The sequence below is a fragment of the Zootoca vivipara genome, chromosome 9 (genome assembly GCF_963506605.1).
Source record: "Zootoca vivipara chromosome 9, rZooViv1.1, whole genome shotgun sequence".
In the NCBI taxonomy this organism is placed as follows: domain Eukaryota; kingdom Metazoa; phylum Chordata; class Lepidosauria; order Squamata; family Lacertidae; genus Zootoca; species Zootoca vivipara.
Genome location: NC_083284.1, coordinates 25,584,535 through 25,602,253, shown reverse-complemented (window position 1 = coordinate 25,602,253; position 17,719 = coordinate 25,584,535). Strand labels below are relative to the sequence as shown.

The 17,719-nt window shown below is 42.5% G+C and overlaps 1 protein-coding gene across 4 annotated transcripts in view; it reads right to left on the bottom strand.

The window, feature by feature from the left end:
* ALPK1 (alpha kinase 1) overlaps window positions 1–17,719 on the bottom strand; it is a 59,353-nt gene that overhangs the window by 20,947 nt on the left and 20,687 nt on the right. For 3 of the 4 annotated variants that reach the window (XM_060278508.1, XM_060278509.1, XM_060278510.1), the window contains 2 exons: window positions 16,867–17,100; window positions 13,068–13,222 (listed from right to left, as the gene is read on the bottom strand). In XM_060278508.1, coding sequence (XP_060134491.1) covers window positions 13,068–13,222; window positions 16,867–16,987 — 276 coding nt within the window. In that variant the 5' untranslated portion in view covers window positions 16,988–17,100. The remainder of the gene's footprint in view (window positions 1–13,067; window positions 13,223–16,866; window positions 17,101–17,719) is intronic. The other variant, XM_060278511.1, reaches the window with a different exon arrangement.

Sequence of the window (17,719 nt, the reverse complement as noted above, 5' to 3'; positions counted from 1 at the left end):
TTCATTTGCAATTATGCATCCATGTGGGTAGTGTCATAATACAGTTTAGTCACTAGGTAGCACTGGACTTAGTTGTTATCTGTGTGGAATCAGTATCTTCCTGTGCCTGTTCTTGCTTGGGAGAGACAATTTCCTCACTTGTTTACAGTAGCAACCGGTGTTGTTCCCCTGGCTTCTTGACACTGTCAAGTGTCACTGTCAGTTACCGAGAGGGAGATGGTGCAGGACAAGGCTCAGCACAGCATGGGTGCAAAAATGGAGCCAATTTGACATTTTCTTCGCTGCCTTTCTGCTCCCTATCTTGGTAACTGGCAGTGACATGCAGCATTGGGAAGCCAGGTAAGCAATGCTAATGACTACTGCAAACAAGACAGGTGAGCAGTGCTGTGCTGCCCTATCAGATGCTCCTGCCCATTTGTCCTTTAACTATCCATGGCAGCATTCACTCTTGCCATGTAAAGTGTGAATCAGCCTTCAGACCAGCAATGATCTGGCATAACCGGGCAGAGCAAGGAGCTGTCCATTGGGACCTTTCAACCAACAGTGCTGAAGGCTAGGCAGCACTTCTAAAGACGTTGCAGGATTAAATAGTGAATTCTTGTATAAAAAAACTGGAACAGGGAGAGTATAAAGTATTCAGTTCCCAATTCCAGGCTTTGAGGCACAAGCAACACCTATTTTGGCCAGTAATGTCTACCACTATCCTATCATTTTTTTACAAATGGCTTGCACATTTTTAAAAACGACATAACATGAAATACATAACATGAAATCAGCTTCATCTGGTCTTGATTTTTGACAGTGTGTATTTTGTTTTGTAATAAATGAAAGAACTTTCAAATCTTACTCTGCCTTAAATTGCATAACCAGGGGAAACTCCCCTCAACACCAAAGATGATAAAAATGAACACGCTAATACCAAAGAGAAAGAACTGGGAAGCAATACTCATTGTCAATTTGTAATTTACACCTGGTACTATGAGCATCAAAAGGGTACTTTGCCTTCAGGCCAGTCAAAACAAGGGCCTTCACTGGCAACTTTCTATAACGTCCCTGGGGAAACCAGCGTTACACATTGGGAGGCATTGTTCAAAGAATTTGGAGGAAGCTCCAGCCATGTGGTGAACTAATCAGATGTAAAAATCAACTTCTGGCAGCTAATTGCTTGATCTCCACTTTGGGTAAGCAGGTCACATACAAGCCATACAGGTATCTAAATCATTGTTTAACATGCCAGGTTCCTGTGTATGAGTGTGGTTTTGGTTAAGGATTATAGTACTATTTGGAAGTCACAGAAAGAGTCAGGTAAAACTTGATAATGGTATAAGCTGCCTTTTATCGTGTCGGATAAATAGACCATCTTGCCCACTAGTGTGCTGACACTGACTTGGTTCGCCCAGCATGAGGTTTTGCTACCGGAAAACCTTTAAACTGAAGATTTCAGGGACTGAATGTTAGCACCCTCACCATCCAAATCAGTGCCTGGTGGCAGAGCAACAGCTCACATTCCCTCCTGCTCCCCAGAAGAGACTATCATGGATGACTCAATAAATGTGTGAAAACATTTGTGGTGACAATCAGCTCCAAGATTAGGGATAGGTCGGTGATGTTAGCCTGCCAAGAGAAAAAGATTTACACCCCATGGCTTGTTTCAAATCATAGACTATAGAAACTGAAATAGCCACAGTGTGAACAACTTTGACAGGAATGCCTGATATTTGTTTACCTCACAAGACCAGTTGTGAGCAAGTATTCATGGGCTGACTTATGCTTCAAAAACTGGTGGAAATATATTTATTTATTTGCAAGAAGGCATGCTTTTGCAAAGAATGACACTTGAAAGGGATTCCCATCTCTTTGTGCACATGTGCCTCTTGACAATGGAGGGATCCCTGTCTTTAAGCACCTGAAAACGAACACTGCCAGCGACACATTTTCCTCAATGCTCTGGAGTCTACCGTATATTTAAGCAGTGAGCCATTGCCTAATGCATTTTTTTCTTTCTGCTTCTTCTCCTCCTTCCCTTAAGAGATTGGAACACAAAAGCATGAGAGAGGGTGACCTACCAAACAAAAGAGCCTTTGAGTTCCTCGGAAAAGTAGACTTGGAGGAGGATGGAAGGAATCCAAGTGGCCCTATTATTTCCACTTGCACTAATTAGACATTTTTCTGTCAGCTATTGAGCACCGCTGAGAGGCCAAACTCACTGAATTCATTTCTAAAGTGTTTACAGAAGTTTGCATCTGTTTGTGTCTCTTCAGGAGGAAAATAAGCACTTCAATAGCATTGTGAAAAATCTAAACCAAGTATCCTATTCTGGAGGGCCGGGCAGCTGCATAATTTAACTCTCCGCTCAATGCCGAAACCTCTTGCGTCCCTCTCCAAAACCAAATGGACACAAAATGAGGAAAAGTCAAGACAGGGCAAGAATATCAGCCGCTTTTTCTTCCCCCGAAGATGGCATGCTGTGTTACACACCAATACATTTTGCTCGGTGTCAATCGTTTGAAGTTATAACCCTGTTAACTTGTCCCCTCTGAGAAATCATACTTGACTTTTTCCTTGGCTCCCAAGTCACACAACAGTTCCTAGTCCACAAAAATGCTACCATGTTAATGGAAAATGTAGAGCAAAACCTCCTTCCCATAAAAGCATAAGATGAAAGTAGGTCAAGTTCTGTGACAGCAATTCCAGGGTAAAAAGATAGACTTCACACATAAAGCCTAGAAGAGGCAACAGACACTCCTCTCCTAATATACAAATATGATGGATACATACCAGGAGCAGACAGTGTGGTAGGATATCATGCACACCTTACCTCTGGTTTGTTGCTGCTTACTAGAAGGGAACTGGGGAAAGAGGAAAGACAGTGGTGTGGTTGGTGTGGTGCAAACACACTGTCAGGAGCACTGGAGAGGCTCTGCCAGTGTGTTTGCACTGTGTCCACATTGCCCCTCCCAGTAAGCAGCAGCGAAGCAACCAACTGGTGGCCATATGTGTAGTGGCGTCCCATCATGCTATCCGCTACTGGTACAGATATAAATTTTTCAGAAATGTGAAGCAGAATGGGAGAGCTGTTGCTGCCTATGGGTCCAGGCATTTATGTCTTCTGTCCTATTATAATCTCTGGTCCATCAGTTTTGCAGGTCTAAGGCCCTGCAAAAGGTGTTTGAAGTGTTGCTAAGATGTCAACATTTCTGAGAGGGATTGCATATCAGATATCAGAAGCATGCTGCCAGAATCACCTCCCTTCAGCAGAACAAAGAAAAGCTTTCCTCTCCTCTTTTTCTGGCAATGTCCTGTAGAAGCATGACGAGACTGAAAGTGTGCTATCCTGGTTCGTCAGAAGTATACTTTCTCTGTCTCCGTATGTGAGTCAAACAAGACAGAGCGGCTGCCATGCCTGAGGTGCACATGCAAAGCTATACTTAGGAAAGAGCGCTTATTTACTTCGAGGAAAGTTGATCTTGTAACTCTTGCTGTCTTATATAAAAATAATGTATAAAATTACCACCAAGTGACAGATGAGATATGGTGGAAGTTTCTGCGTAATTTGTATTTTGAATTGCCACAAATGGCTCACACAATTCATAATGCACTGGTCACAGGTTAACATCTGCAATATCCCTTGCCTGTCTAGATAACAGACATCACTTTGGCCACAGGTCTATCCCACCTATTACAGTTGTTTCCTTTAGATTTGATATAATGTGTATCCAACCATAAACCACAAAAGCTCACGATTCTTTTGCTAATTTATGTTTCTGAGGGACAGGAAAAAAGTCTATTTCTGACCTTGCCCAACCTCAGCTTCCTTGCAGTCCCACTGAAAGGTCATTCTTTCTGCACCTCACATAAAAGCTTTTGATCAGATGTGCACTGTTGCATCTGCAGCTACTTAACATAATTTTATTTTTTTTAAACAGCAACAACCCATCAAGCCTACAACCCCAGGAGGAAGACACTTCATGGACAAAATAAAAATGGCGACACAGAGATATAACCAAAATATAAAAGAAAGAAAAGGGTTCTAATTTGGAAATTGCGATTAAGGGATTTCTGTATCCATGCCAAGAGAGAGAAATAAATGTGCACTTTGCCTGAACATCTGTTTCTACAATGTCAACCTAGGATGTGTAATTGAGTTTAGGGGCACAAAAGGAACTTCATGGCTGGGAAGCTGAGTCAGGTGGAGATGGAATTAGATTTGCAGAAGATTTCTATACACCAATTATAGGGGTTCAGGGTGGAAATGCAAAACAGCCTTTACTGAAGGGCCTTTGCGAAAATGCCCTGAGTGGATGGGTGTGCTGTTTTCATGGTTTCTCGCATTAGTGGCCTGGTTCCTCCCAGCAAAACACCTTAATGTTTGGGTCTCAGCCTTAGGTTCAATGCCAGGATACCTTGTTTTTGCCGACAACTGCAGCTGCTCCCAGGAAGGAAGAAAACACTCTCTCCCAGAGCCATCTGGCGCTGGGGTATGGGACAAAATGTGAATATGCGAAATTGCTTGTGCAGAATAAATTAGGAAGGTAGAAGCAGATGAGGGTGGAGGAATTTTCAATGAGCAAGAATCAAATCATCAATAATTGAGCCTAGAGGTTTTTTGGTTTTTTGGTTTGCTAAGACTAGGAATGAATGGCATTGCTAACTCATCCAGGTACAGTGCACTTGGGATGTATTAAATGGATGCAGCAAAAGGGGTAGAAACCTCTGCAATATTTTGGAGTCCACCTACATAGGAAAAGAGCGAAGGTAATGCAAGTAATACAAGCCCCCACTGAGCATGTAGTCTAGAGATAAGTGTGCCTTGCTTGCTTCATAGTTTGTGAAAACTAGTAGAATAACGAGAAGCACTGCATTTATAGAATTGGCAGAGTATGCCATTATTATGTTTTTATCCTGCTCTTCCTCCAGAGCTCAGGGGTGTGTGTGTGCATCTCCTTTTATCATCACAGCAACTTTATAGGGTAGGCTAGGCTGAAAAAATGAGCAATTGGCCATGGTCATCTATTAAGTTTTCACTGTGCACAAATTTGAAACAAGGACTCACTGATTGTAGTCCAACACTCCAGCCACTACATTTCTCCTGGGGCATTTTCCAGCTAAGTAATAGGAGTGAATTTCTGTTCAGTGCTCTTATCTGCTGCCATTTCAGGTATGAGGCTGCTTGAGCTAGCTATCACTTTAAAAGCGTTTAAACAACTTAAAATAAACAATGAAGAATTGTTAGCATTACTTGTTAACAGCCAGCAAAGCTATGCTTTCTAACACAACTCTCTGAAAATAGCCATATTAAAAAAGGTGGTTGGAGAAAGAGGGTTTTTAAGAACCCACAATATGATAGCAGCAGACACCTCACTGGGAAATTAGTTGCCAGAAAGATGGGTGACTATACCAGGTATCTTCTGTTTGCAAACAGGCAGAGGAAAGGGTACAGTTTAGGGCCCTTAAGGTTACATTTAAAGATACAGTACAACTATCACTATTATCACAGAATCATAGAATTGTAGAGTTGGAAGGGACCCCAAGAGTCATCTAGTCAAATCTAGTCCAATTCCAGTGAAGGAATCTCAACTGAAGCATCCATGACATATCGCAGGGCTAAGAAACAAATTAAAATCATGTTCACTGAATATGACTTCAGCAAATGGACAGTTAAGGGGAGGGGGAATCTCAGGCTTTAATAGTAGGATGCCCTGGAGGTCACAAAGATACACCACAGCAGATCACTTTGCAGGATATGATCTGCTCATGCAAAAGAGTGCTACTACATGCAGTAACTGACAAGGTTGCTTATTGGGTTGAGACAGCTAGTGATATTAAATTCTCGAGAATAATCTCATGGACAATATTCTCAATTAATGAGATTAGAGAATTTTCATTTAAAATAGGAGAATATTCATTTTAATGCATTGAAAATGATATAATTTTAATGCATTGAAAGTGATAAAATTAGTTAATATACATGTTTATTCATAGGTAAACTTGTTCAGATGACAAGCAAAAACTGTACAGATATTTTTATTCAATGGGGCAATGCAGTGAATTCACATTCTTTGATACAAGTAAATCCAGTAATCTTGTGCTTCTAATAGCTCTAACACTTAATAACTGTTCTGGTGACTAAAACACAGCTTGATAAACAAAACTATATGCATACATATAAAAAAAGAAGCCATTAACATTAAATATATTATCATTATATGATAATATATTTCAGTATGTGATTCTCTGGTAAATGGGACTTTGTACCATTGAATGGCACTGCAAAAACCAGTTACTGGCACTAAATAAAAATATAGAAACATCAACTGTTTAAATCAAGGCCACCTCACATGCTGTTACACGTAATTGTATAGGCCTAGGTACTTTAAGTATATACAGTGGTACCTCTGGATACATACCTGATCCGTTCCGGGGTGCCGTTTGCACCCCGAAAAGTACGTATCCAAAGCGGCACTGAGAGCACTTCTGTGCATGCGGCGGAACCCAGAAGTAAACACTTCTGGGTGCGCCGCGTTCTTAACTTGAAAATACGCAACCCGCAGCTAACACACCCTGAGGTATGACTGTAAAGCATTAAAGCTACTGTCTGTAAAACAAACAAACAAACAAAAAACAAAACACACTGTATGGCCAAGGGTATAGAATTGCTAAGAATAAGGTCACACCAAAATAGAAAAAAGGCTGTTACATATACCGGTAGTTGAAATACATACGAATTCAAATGTTCATCAAATTAAATGAATAGCATTTTTAAAACTAAAAACGGTTTCTGTAGCTCACATTTCAGAACTGCCAATGGTGGATGACACAATGCCCAGTAATGTAACTGGATCAAAAAAACCATTATTCATTATTTACACTGGCAATATCACAGCCTGGCTCATTATTTACTAGATTTTTTAAATGTGGGTTGTAAAACTGGTTCTTACATTAGAATTTACAGTTTGTGGAGAATAATCTCCAGATAATTTTCTAGCAGAGAATATTCTCACCTCACCTCACTAGACACTACACACACACTTGTGAAACAGATACAGTGGTACCTCTGGTTAAGAACTTAATTCGTTCTGGAGGTCCATTCTCAACCTGAAACTGTTCTTAACCTGAGGTACCACTTTAGCTAATGGGGCCTCCCGCTGCCTCCGCCGCACGATTTCTGTTCTTATCCTGAAGTAAAGTTCTAAAGCTGAGGTACTACTCCTGGATTAGCAGAGTCTGTAACCTGAAGCGTTTGTAACCAGAGGTACCACTGTAGCCGACACTGACAGAGTCAACAACCAGAGTCCTCCATAGAGGTAGGCTTTTTGGTTTTTTTGAGGAAATAGATGATGAGGGGAAGGGAAGCAGAGCTCTGCATGCAGAAGGTCCCAAGTTCAATCCCTGGCATCTCCAGGTAGGGCTGGAAAGATCAACTCTCCGAAGAACTGCTGCCAATCAGTGTAGACCAGGCATCCCCAAACTGCGGGGATGTTTTGGCCTACAACTCCCATGATCCCTAGCTAACAGGACTAGTGGTCAGGGAAGATGGGAATTGTAGTCCAAAACATCTGGAGGGCCGAAGTTTGGGGATACCTGGTGTGGACTATACAGAGGTAGATGGATCAATAGTCAGATTTTGCATAAGGCAGAATCCTGTGCTCCAATGAGCACCAAGGACAGTGCCAACCATTTGTTCAAACACCAGATCCTCACATGGGCTGGAGTCAGAATGTTTTTTTTTACAGTCTGCAGGTGTATGAGAAGGTCAGGCACTTAGGGAAAACCATAATAGACACTTGTACGGGCAAGAGCACAGCCCCCCCCCAATTTATTAAAAGCAGATGAGATATCTCCAGCTGTTCATTTCAAATCAACATATAATTATTTATCACCTCTGCTGCTTTCCCGCTTGCCCATTCTGTCTCCCAGTTTTCTTATGCTTACTTTGAGCACAGCTTGTGCTGGGAAATAGCTGGAAACGTCCTGTTTGGAATCCCAGTGGAAGCTGGAGTGTTTTTGACCCTCATTTTCCTTGGCTCAGCCAGGAAGGAGAAAGAGACATGGGTTTTGTTTTTAAACGTCTGCTATTTGTTGGAAGAAGAGCTGAGATGATTTGCAATTGGAGGGTTAACTGCTTATCCCCTGGTTTAAAAAAATGGGGACAGAACAAGGACCAGATGCCTTTTGGAAACCCACAAGTGGAAAAAGCAGCACTCTCCTACTGTTGTTCCCCAGCAACTAGTATTCAGAAGCATGTTGCTTCTGATACTGGGGGTAACATTTAGCCATCATGCCTAGTAGTCATTGGTCGTCTTATCTTCCATGAGTTTGTTGGAGGGGAGTTATTGGTTTGCTTTTGTTCTTGCACTTGTTTTTATTAAGTATTTTGTGTTCGCATTTTGTATTTTTACGTTCAGGACTGCCCTGTGATCTTCGGGTGAAGGGCAGCATACAAATCAAATCAAATCAAATCAATCAATCAATCAATCGTCAAATCCTCTTTTTAAAGCCACCCAAGTTGGCATCAATCCCTACCTCCCGCCTTAGCAAATCCCTTCCTATGCAGATTTAGTTTTCCCACCTCACATGAAAAGTTTCAATTTGTTTTTAGTCTATTGTTATTTTAACTGAAAGTTTTAATTATTACTAATTTTTCTTATTGATATTTTTTTAAAAAAATTGCAAACCACTTGGAGAGATTTTTTTTAAAAAAAATTATCAAGCAGTGTATAATTTTTATGAAACAACAATTTTGGTTTGGCAAGACTTTGGCAAATCACCTCTGTGTGATATCTAGAATGCGGTTTTTTACAACACGCATGCGCACGCACACACACACACACACACAAATAAATCTGTTGCTGCGTTCAGTTTTGTCACAGTTTTTAATGGTTATATTGTTTGCACTATTCTTAATTTAGACCTAAGAAGTGAAACAGCAGGACAAGAGCAAAAAAAAAGAATAGAAACTCAAAAAACCCACATAAATCTATACCTCTAAAAATGGAACATCTGAAAGGACCCTAAGATAGTCCTTTGAATAGACAGGTAACAAATCACCAGAATTGCTTTCTTATAGATCCACAGAAATAATTCATGAAGATTCATGCATAACATTAACAGTCAAGATCTTTCTTTTCTCAAACTCCTATTCTGGAATTCCACAATGAAAATCACTATCAAGAGGGAAAACATTTTAGGATGCACGTTTTACACTAATGTGTTAATTACGGAGGGTGGTTGTCAACTAAGCTGCTCAGAGAAATCCCATTGCAATTCATGACTTTGCCTAAGTTGGGCCAATTAATTTAAAGGGTCTACTCTGAGTAAAACAGTTGACTACCACCCTGAGTTTCTCATTGAATTTAGCAGATATGGGATTTCCTCCCTGCCCCTTGCCACCCACCCCCATTGCCCCCATGTCTTCTATGAGCATTCCTCTCTTCTGGTTGTTTTGTACAATAGGATTCTGCAGCTCATGCAAAGCTGAACTGTTTAAAAGGATGATGTAAGCAGCAATGGTTGTTTTGCATACTCAACAGAGCAATAGTCTGCAAACAAAGCATCGCTACTAACAATGCAAGGCTAAGTCAAACTTTCAGACTTGAGACCCAAGTGCTCTCATAGAGACACTTTGAGATCAGTGGAGCTACTCGAGAAGTAAGATACTGCACACTGTGAATATGGTCCCCAAAATCTGACCTTCCAGAATAATAAACACTTCATTCAAGGATCTCAAATCACTTTACAAATACTGGTTCATTCCAGTGGAGAGCTTATTCTAAACTTGCCACTTTAGAATAAACTCAGATGAAACGTGTTAAAGGTTTCGCCAAACAATATCAACGAAGGCTTATTTCTCTTTCGGAGGGATTTAAATTAATTCCCTCCTGCAAATCATATCAAAAGAGGAAGCTCAGGACTTTATTCTTCGCAATCAAACTGTAAATTTAATATTCCCCCTCCCAGCCTCTCTCAACATCTTAATCAAAGTTCTAAAGAAACTTTTTCTGTTCCTTGAATTTCGTTTTGAATGAATAAATGGGAAAGAGAGCAATGGAAAGGGGGTGGAGGAAAGAACCTTTCTTGACTAATACTAATAATATAGGTCAAAGTGTCAGTCATTCTACGATTAAATTGGGGGTGTGTGTGTAAAATAGTATCCCTTTTCTCCCACAGTACAATAGTGCTAGAATATAAATTACCAGTGAAAATGAAATAATAGTTCAAAGCACATGGGGAAGCAAGCTCAGCGTTTAGAAAGTATTTTTTACGGCACGATGAAACATTGAAGACGACGGTAACCCATGTACTTTGGGGGTGTGCTGGTGAATAGTTTCCAAAGGCAGGATTGGAGGGCCCTATAGTCTGTGACCCCATGATATGCTTTGTTTCGCCGGGGCAGCTGCAGTTATCAACAGATGTTTCGGCAATAAATAATTGGTATCATCTCAGAAAAGGCCCATCTACCTGGGGTGAGGGGATAATGTGGGCAAACACTGTTCCACTATTACAGTCACATTAATCTCCCATCTATCCAGGTTTCTCAGGGAGTTGGCTGCAGGTGTTTATCCTGGGAGAGAGCAGACAAATGCTCTTGAGTCCGAGGGCTTTGTGAGCATTGTAAAAGGGGGTCAGCCACCGCCATAAATTTCCATCTGAGGCCACACACCAAAAAAGGGAAAGGGAAAGGAGGGGACAGGGAGGAAGAAAACACAGCAAAACAAATTCAGAATCACAATAAAACTCCACTTAGCACTAGGGATTTGTAAAGCAAGGGCAACAACAAAACCCTCCCACTTTTACCAAGGGGCATGTAAGGTGCTCCACGCAAGTTAAACCATTCACTTACAGAAGGAGAGAGGAGCAGTGATTTAAGGAGGCAACTTCCTATCCTATCCTACACCCAGATACAAATGGAACCTGGTTGCAACTCACAGGTCCCTCCCTCACTTAACCCTCTCTGCAAACACAGCAATTGTTCTGCAGCAAATTCCCAGTGGTTGTTGGGGATCTGGTGTACGCAGGTTTAGGAACAGCTTGCTGGATCAGACCGATAGCTCATCTAGTCTAGCATCTTGTTCTCACAGAGGCCAACCAGATGCCATGAGCAAGATTCGAGCACAAGAGCACTCTCTCCTCTTGTGCTTTCCTGCAACTGGTATTCAGAAGCATTGCTGCCTCAGACTGTGGAGGTAGAGCGTAGCCATTGACAGCCCTCCCCTCCATGAATTTGCCTAATCCTCTTTTAAAGCCATTTATGCTGGTGGCTGTCACTGCTTCCTATGGCAGTGAGTTCCATATTTTAGCTATGTGTGAAGAAGAGGAAAGTTTTTCTCCCTCTCTCATTACACCTGAACTCAGGGCAATCCAATGAAGCAATTAATGTTGGAAGATTCAAGAAAGACAAAATAAACTATGGATTTTATTCCCACTAGAGGCAGTGATGGCCACCAACTTGGATGGCTTTAATAGAGGATGAGACAAAGGCTAAGAAATGTGTATGCAATCAGGAGTGGGGGGCGGGGAGAGGACAGAATAAATAGGGAGAAGTTATCCTCTGTTCCTCAAAACACTGGAATCATAGGGTAGTCCAATACAATTAATTCAGGATAAACAAAATTAAATACAACTTTACTCAGCCCATAATTCACAGTGAAAATCACTGCCTCAAGACGTTGCCAAAAACCCAACCAAAACCCAACACAGATGGCATAGTGAAATTCTTGGAGGATATATCTATCCACTTGCTATTTGCTAAGTTAACTAAAATTGGACCCACCACCTTCAGGGCTTACACCGCAGATGACATATGTAACAACAACAAGTGAAACTTCTCTGCATCATGCCTGACAAGTGACCTTCAAAGGGGCATTTAGCTGCAACTCTTGCAGATAGAGTGCTAGACTTGGACCTTTTAGACCAGGGGTCCCCAAACTACGGCCCCCGGGCCGGATGCGGCCCAATCGACCTTCCAATCCGGCCCGCGACGACTCCCGCCGCCCGCTGCCGCCGCCCGCTCTCACGGCGCGCGGCGCAGCGACGATCTAAAAAATCGGCAAAAAATCGCCGAAAATCCTTTGTGCGCATGCGTATGGGCCTCTCCCGACCCGGAAGAGGTCATTTCTGGTGCACTTCCGGGTCGGGGGAGGCCCATACGCATGCGCACAAGCGATTTTTGGCGATTTTTTTCCCGCCCGTGTGCGTGTGCGCATGCGCACGGGCGCGCACTCCCCCGCCCTCCGGCCCGCTGCGCGCGCACTCTCCTGCCCTCCGGCCCGCCGCGCGGTCGGCGCGGCGGGCACCGGCCCGCCGCGCAGAAAGTCTGGGGACCCCTGTTTTAGACCATTGGTAAGCCTTTAAACCACAGAGCCTAGGGCTTGCCGATCGGAAGGTCGGCGGTTCGAATCCCTGCGACGGGGTGAGCTCCCGTTGCTCGGTCCCAGCTCCTGCCAACCTAGCAGTTCGAAAGCACCTCAAAGTGCAAGTAGATAAATAGGTACCGCTACAGCGGGAAGGTAAACAGCGTTTCTGTGTGCTGCTCTGGTTCGCGAGAAGCGGCTTTGTCATGCTGGCCACATGACCTGGAAGCTATATGCCAGCTCCCTCGGCCAATAACGCGAGATGAGCGCGCAACCCCAGAGTCGGTCACGACTGGACCTAATGGTCAGGGGTCCCTTTACCTTTACCTTTAAGCCTTTATATCTGTAATTGCACACATTTGTATTTGTTCCAAAGAACACATGAATCTCCTGAATGAGTGGGCTTCTTCAGTCACTGGGGAAAGTCCCCTTGTGCAGGATCTCTATGTCTACACCAGAAAATACACTGCCTTCTGGTCCAGCGTGCATATCTTGTAATATGTAAACAAAATCAAGGCATTAACTCAAACGCAACTGATAAGAGTAAGAATGGGGGTCACTGAATTAAATGGAATCAGGATGACAACTCTTACCTAGCGAAACAGCAGTGAAGGATGGGGGTCACCTATATAAAAGGAAGGCTACCATCTGTTAGGCCACTGTACATCTAAGTGCTGTGAATGCAGGTTTCAAAGGCAGGTGTCATATACTTCATACCAGTAACTCGGGCAGCCTTGCACTGATCACATCTTTCAAGTTTGTTTTGTCTTCGAGGTCTACGGCTTGTTTGTATTGCCACTTTTCTGGCACGAAGGGCCACTTCATTTCCTTTGCCTCTTCGATGAGGGTCCTCAGATCATCAGGGAGCAAAGCTGAAAAGGTCAAAGTGCAGGTAAGTGATTCAGCCATGAAGGTTAGAAGGTGGCACCAGACCTGCTGAAAGCATTCCCTCCACCGTTTTTGCCTCTCAGCTGTCACTTCTCCCAGCCGCAGAGTAATAATGAGAGGTTGCCTGTCATCAGGTGACCTCCTGTGCTCTGCCCTGCAGGTAAGCTGGAACTGTATGTCATTAAGAGAAGGGATTTTATCAAGGAAGTGAAAGACTGTCCTTGCTTTGTAGGTGTGAGTGGAGAAAAGGAGGCAGAAAGGAGCAGAGGAAATGGATTCCTCTACAGTGTGAAACATGAGTTTGGAGCCCTTAATGTGCAACTTGATAGCTAACTCAGTCTTCTGAATCCAGAGGCAATATACCTTTAAATACCAGATGCTGGAGACATGTAACAGGGCAAAGCCATTGCTGTCACGTCTGACTTGCTAAGTTATCTGGCTGGAAATAAAATACTGAATGGAATTTTAGTCCAACCCAGAATGAAGGGTCTTTCAATAAATCCTTTGGTTTAGGTCTGAGAACTGTAGTTTCTTAATATTCCCAATCAATGAGTTAGGAGAAGTTTAAGAAACAGCACTCTTCCCCAGAATTTGTCTTTTGCAGAAACTTAGGAAACTTAGGAAAAGGATGGTGAATGAGATCTGGCAGGTGGAAGGATTGGTGCGAAGTCAGCCAGTCACCCCCATCGTTCTGCCCGGACACTGAAGTCCAGCGCTGAGGGCCTTCTGGTGGTTCCCTCACTGCGAGAAGCCAAGTTACAGGGAACCAGGCAGAGGGCCTTCTTGGTAGTGGCACCCGCCCTGTGGAAAGCCCTCCCACCAAATGTCAAAGAGAAAAATATCTACCAGACTTTTAGAAGACATCTGAAGGCAGCCCTATTTAGGGAAGCTTTTGGGGAAACCCAGCCAGATGGGCGGGATATAAATAAATAAATAAATAAATAAATAAATAAATGTAAACCACTTTGTGATCTTCAGGTGAAGGGCAGTGTAGGCATTTAATAAATAACAATAATGATAACAAGCTTCAGGCTTTGAGTTCAGTTAATTAGTTTAAACTGCTGCCATAAATGATGCCACACTTTTTTATAAGCAATATGTGATCATTGCAGGATGTTTTTTATTTTTTATTTTTAAAAAACACCTGCTAGGGAAGAAGATATCTGCAATTGAAGCATTTAACTAACCTGCAGGGATATAATCCAATGGAACAATCATACCCACATTGTGACATTATTCATATTATTGCCTCTCGGACTCAAAGTGGCTAGCTAATACGAAAATGAAAATCTAAGGGAAGCAGGTCCTAGGGAATCTCTTAGCCTTGGTTCCTTTGCTGCTTGATGTAGTTTACCTGAAGGGCCATGTCTAATGTAGTGATTAAAAGGGCACTGATGTACCTTATCTGTAACTAAGCTGATTATTTATCATACTCTCCAGCATTTAATAAGGGAAACCGAAGAAGAAAGAACTACCTGATTAGAAGTTCAATAGCCCATTCTAAAGAGTGATAATAAAGCTGAAAGGAATTTGTGAAAAGGAAACAAAAGTGCCTTTTGTGAGATGAAATGAAAGGAAACCTTACAAGAAAAAAAATACACCAGCCCTTTACACATAGCCTATATTCCCAAATGCCAAAGAGCTACAGACAACTATCACCATGGCCAAAGGAAGCAGAAAACTGTACACAAACAGAACAGGCCCTACATGAGGTGGATTTAAATTTCCCCAAATGTCATCATGATTGATTCACTCGGGCAAAGTAGCTGGCACTATTGAAACAGTAGAACTAGGTGGAGAGTCACATGATTTGTCTGTCAAAAAGGAAAATCCAATATATGTGTGTGTGTGTGTGCATTTTAACAAACAAGCAAACAAAATTCAGATTTATCTATTTAAAAAATAGTCTGCTTAACATAGGGCCACTTCCACCCAGCAGTTTATTCTGCGCCTGGTGCTGCTTGTGCAAGTCAGTTTTGCACAATGTCCCCACTATGCTGTCCTTATCAAAATGCCACCCTCCATTTAGTTCAGATCGACTGTTTCCAGGAAAATAACATAAAATTTAAAAAAATCCAAAGCTTCTGCAGAAATTATAGATCCAGATTAAATGAAGACGCTAGGCAAATGGGCTGGCATTTTAATGAGGACTAGGTTATTTGAATGCTGCAAAATGTGTTTGCCAGAGCAGCAGCCAGTCCACACTAAGTGTTTGTGTGGAAGCACCCGAGACCCTACTATGGCAGTAAAGGGATGGAAGGAGGAAGTATGGTTGAAAGGATTTCAACAGTGACAACTTAAGCATTAGGTAACATACAAAGTCAGAATTTATGGAAGTACAAGATTAGGTTCCGAACTGGCAAAAGTACTGCAACTATTTAGTACTTCTAAGAAGACTTCCTAGAGCCCCATTGAACAGAATGGGTGTTATTTCAGAATAAAGGCACAACTTGTGGTAGCTTTATCTGGAGTAATTAATTTGGGAAGAGCTAGCCATGGTAATCTGCTGCAGGAAAAAAACCCATAAAAAGGTTTCTGGACACAGTAACAAGTCTTGTGCCATTCTAAGGAGCATCTCCACCCCCACCGTTCAGCCTGGACACTGAAGCCCAGCACTGAGGACCTTCTGGGGTTCCCTCAGTGCGAGAAGTGATGTTACAGGGAACCGGGCAGAGGGCCTTCTCAGTAGTGGCAACCTCCCTGTGGAACGCCCTCCCGTCAGATGTCAAAAAGATGAGCAACTATATAACCTTTAGAAGACATCTGAAAGCAGCCTTGTATAAGGAAGTTTTTAATGTTTGATGTCTTACTGTGCTTAAAATTTCAATTTGTTGGAAGCCACCCAGTGTGGCTGGGGCAACCCTGTCAAATGGGAATAATAATAATAATAATAATAATAATAATAGACTAACAAATGGATCATGGAACGACTATGCACAGGAAAGAGTTTGCTTCATCAGATGACCTAATAGATCACCTTCCTATTTCAATAAATGGTTTCTTCAATAAATGGTTTCTTTTTCATATCATAGTCAATAAAACAAAAACTCTTTCAATGTGTCACTGGCATTTACGTGCCACTCTTCAAAGTATCCCTTGCCTGCAAATGTTCCTCCAAAATCCTGAACCATTTTTATTTTCAAAACACTTTTGTAGATGATGAACTTTTATATATAGAGAGAAAAATCTGGGAATTCAAATGTAGGGAGTTGCATTAGGGGAAACGGTCAAATGCTTTAATGAAGGGGATATACTCCCAGTGAAAGGACAGCAAACAGCCGGCATTCAGAAGTTGCATTATTCCCCCTCCCCCTTTTTTATAATTGAAATTTATGTGCATCACCAAACTTTGGAAGCATTGTTTTTCTTAAACGAAAACCGCTCCTTATAGCCTCATGTTTACTGAAGCTTTAAATGAGAACTGACAGCAATTCACTGGTACAAAGTGGGCTTCCTTCCCTGCCTGCCTCCTAGCTCACATCCCATTCATGTCCTAGAAATCCAGTAATCTTTTGACACTTATCTGCTAGGAGGTGTGGGGGGGAGAGAAATAGGGCAGGCCGGGGATGGGGTGGAAGTTTAGGGCAGTCGGCTGTTTTGCACCCAGTACTTGTCACTGGGATCTCACCTCTGTACTGCTGATGCCTGCTTTCGTCTCTCTTTGACTGGTCCTGCACCTCTGGTGAGATCTGATCCAGCATCTGTTTGCATTCCTGCAACAGAGCGGCCATCGTTCTTTGATTATCCATGCTGCTCGCTTGAAAATTGGGTGGGGTGTGCGCGTCTTTGGGTGCACGGCGATCAATTACCGAGGAGAAGACACAAATTCTAAATGAAAAGGATCCTTTCTAGGCTGAGATACCTGGTGAACAAAAGAAGGGGAAGGATGATTAACTAAAGCATCATCAATTATCGGCAAGGCTCAAGCAGGGAGGGATAATAGGGGGAAAACATGACAGTCTCAGAGGACTTTATTAGGGAAGGGTGTGAAATTACTCTGGGGTCCGTGTACCACAGCATGGAGAGAAGGAGGTTGCTTTTCAATACCCCTGTAAAAAGCCCCAAACAGTGAAGTGGCCAACCACATGCGCACACATAGAATCCATTTGCAGACATGTTGGTTCCATGCGGTCAAGTGCTTTATGCTGGAACCCTCATGTTTTAAAGACCTTTTAACCTTGCTCTGCAGCGAATCACCGTGATTTCTAGAAATGCTAGCTGAGTTACATCACATATTCTTTCTGGAGACAGTAGGAAGCACTTTGGCAACAAGCGCTTGGATAATTGTACACACATGGTGGATGGGGAGAGGCAATTCCCTGCTAACTCCCCAGTCAACAAAAAGACACCATTCAGTTTTCCCTGCTATGCTGCTGTATTGGGGCAAAACAAAAGAATTATGAAAAACAGAAAGCAGGGGAAACAGCACCTCAATATCTAGTTCTCCCTCCCAATTCTCTGGAAAGTTCTGGTGAACCTCA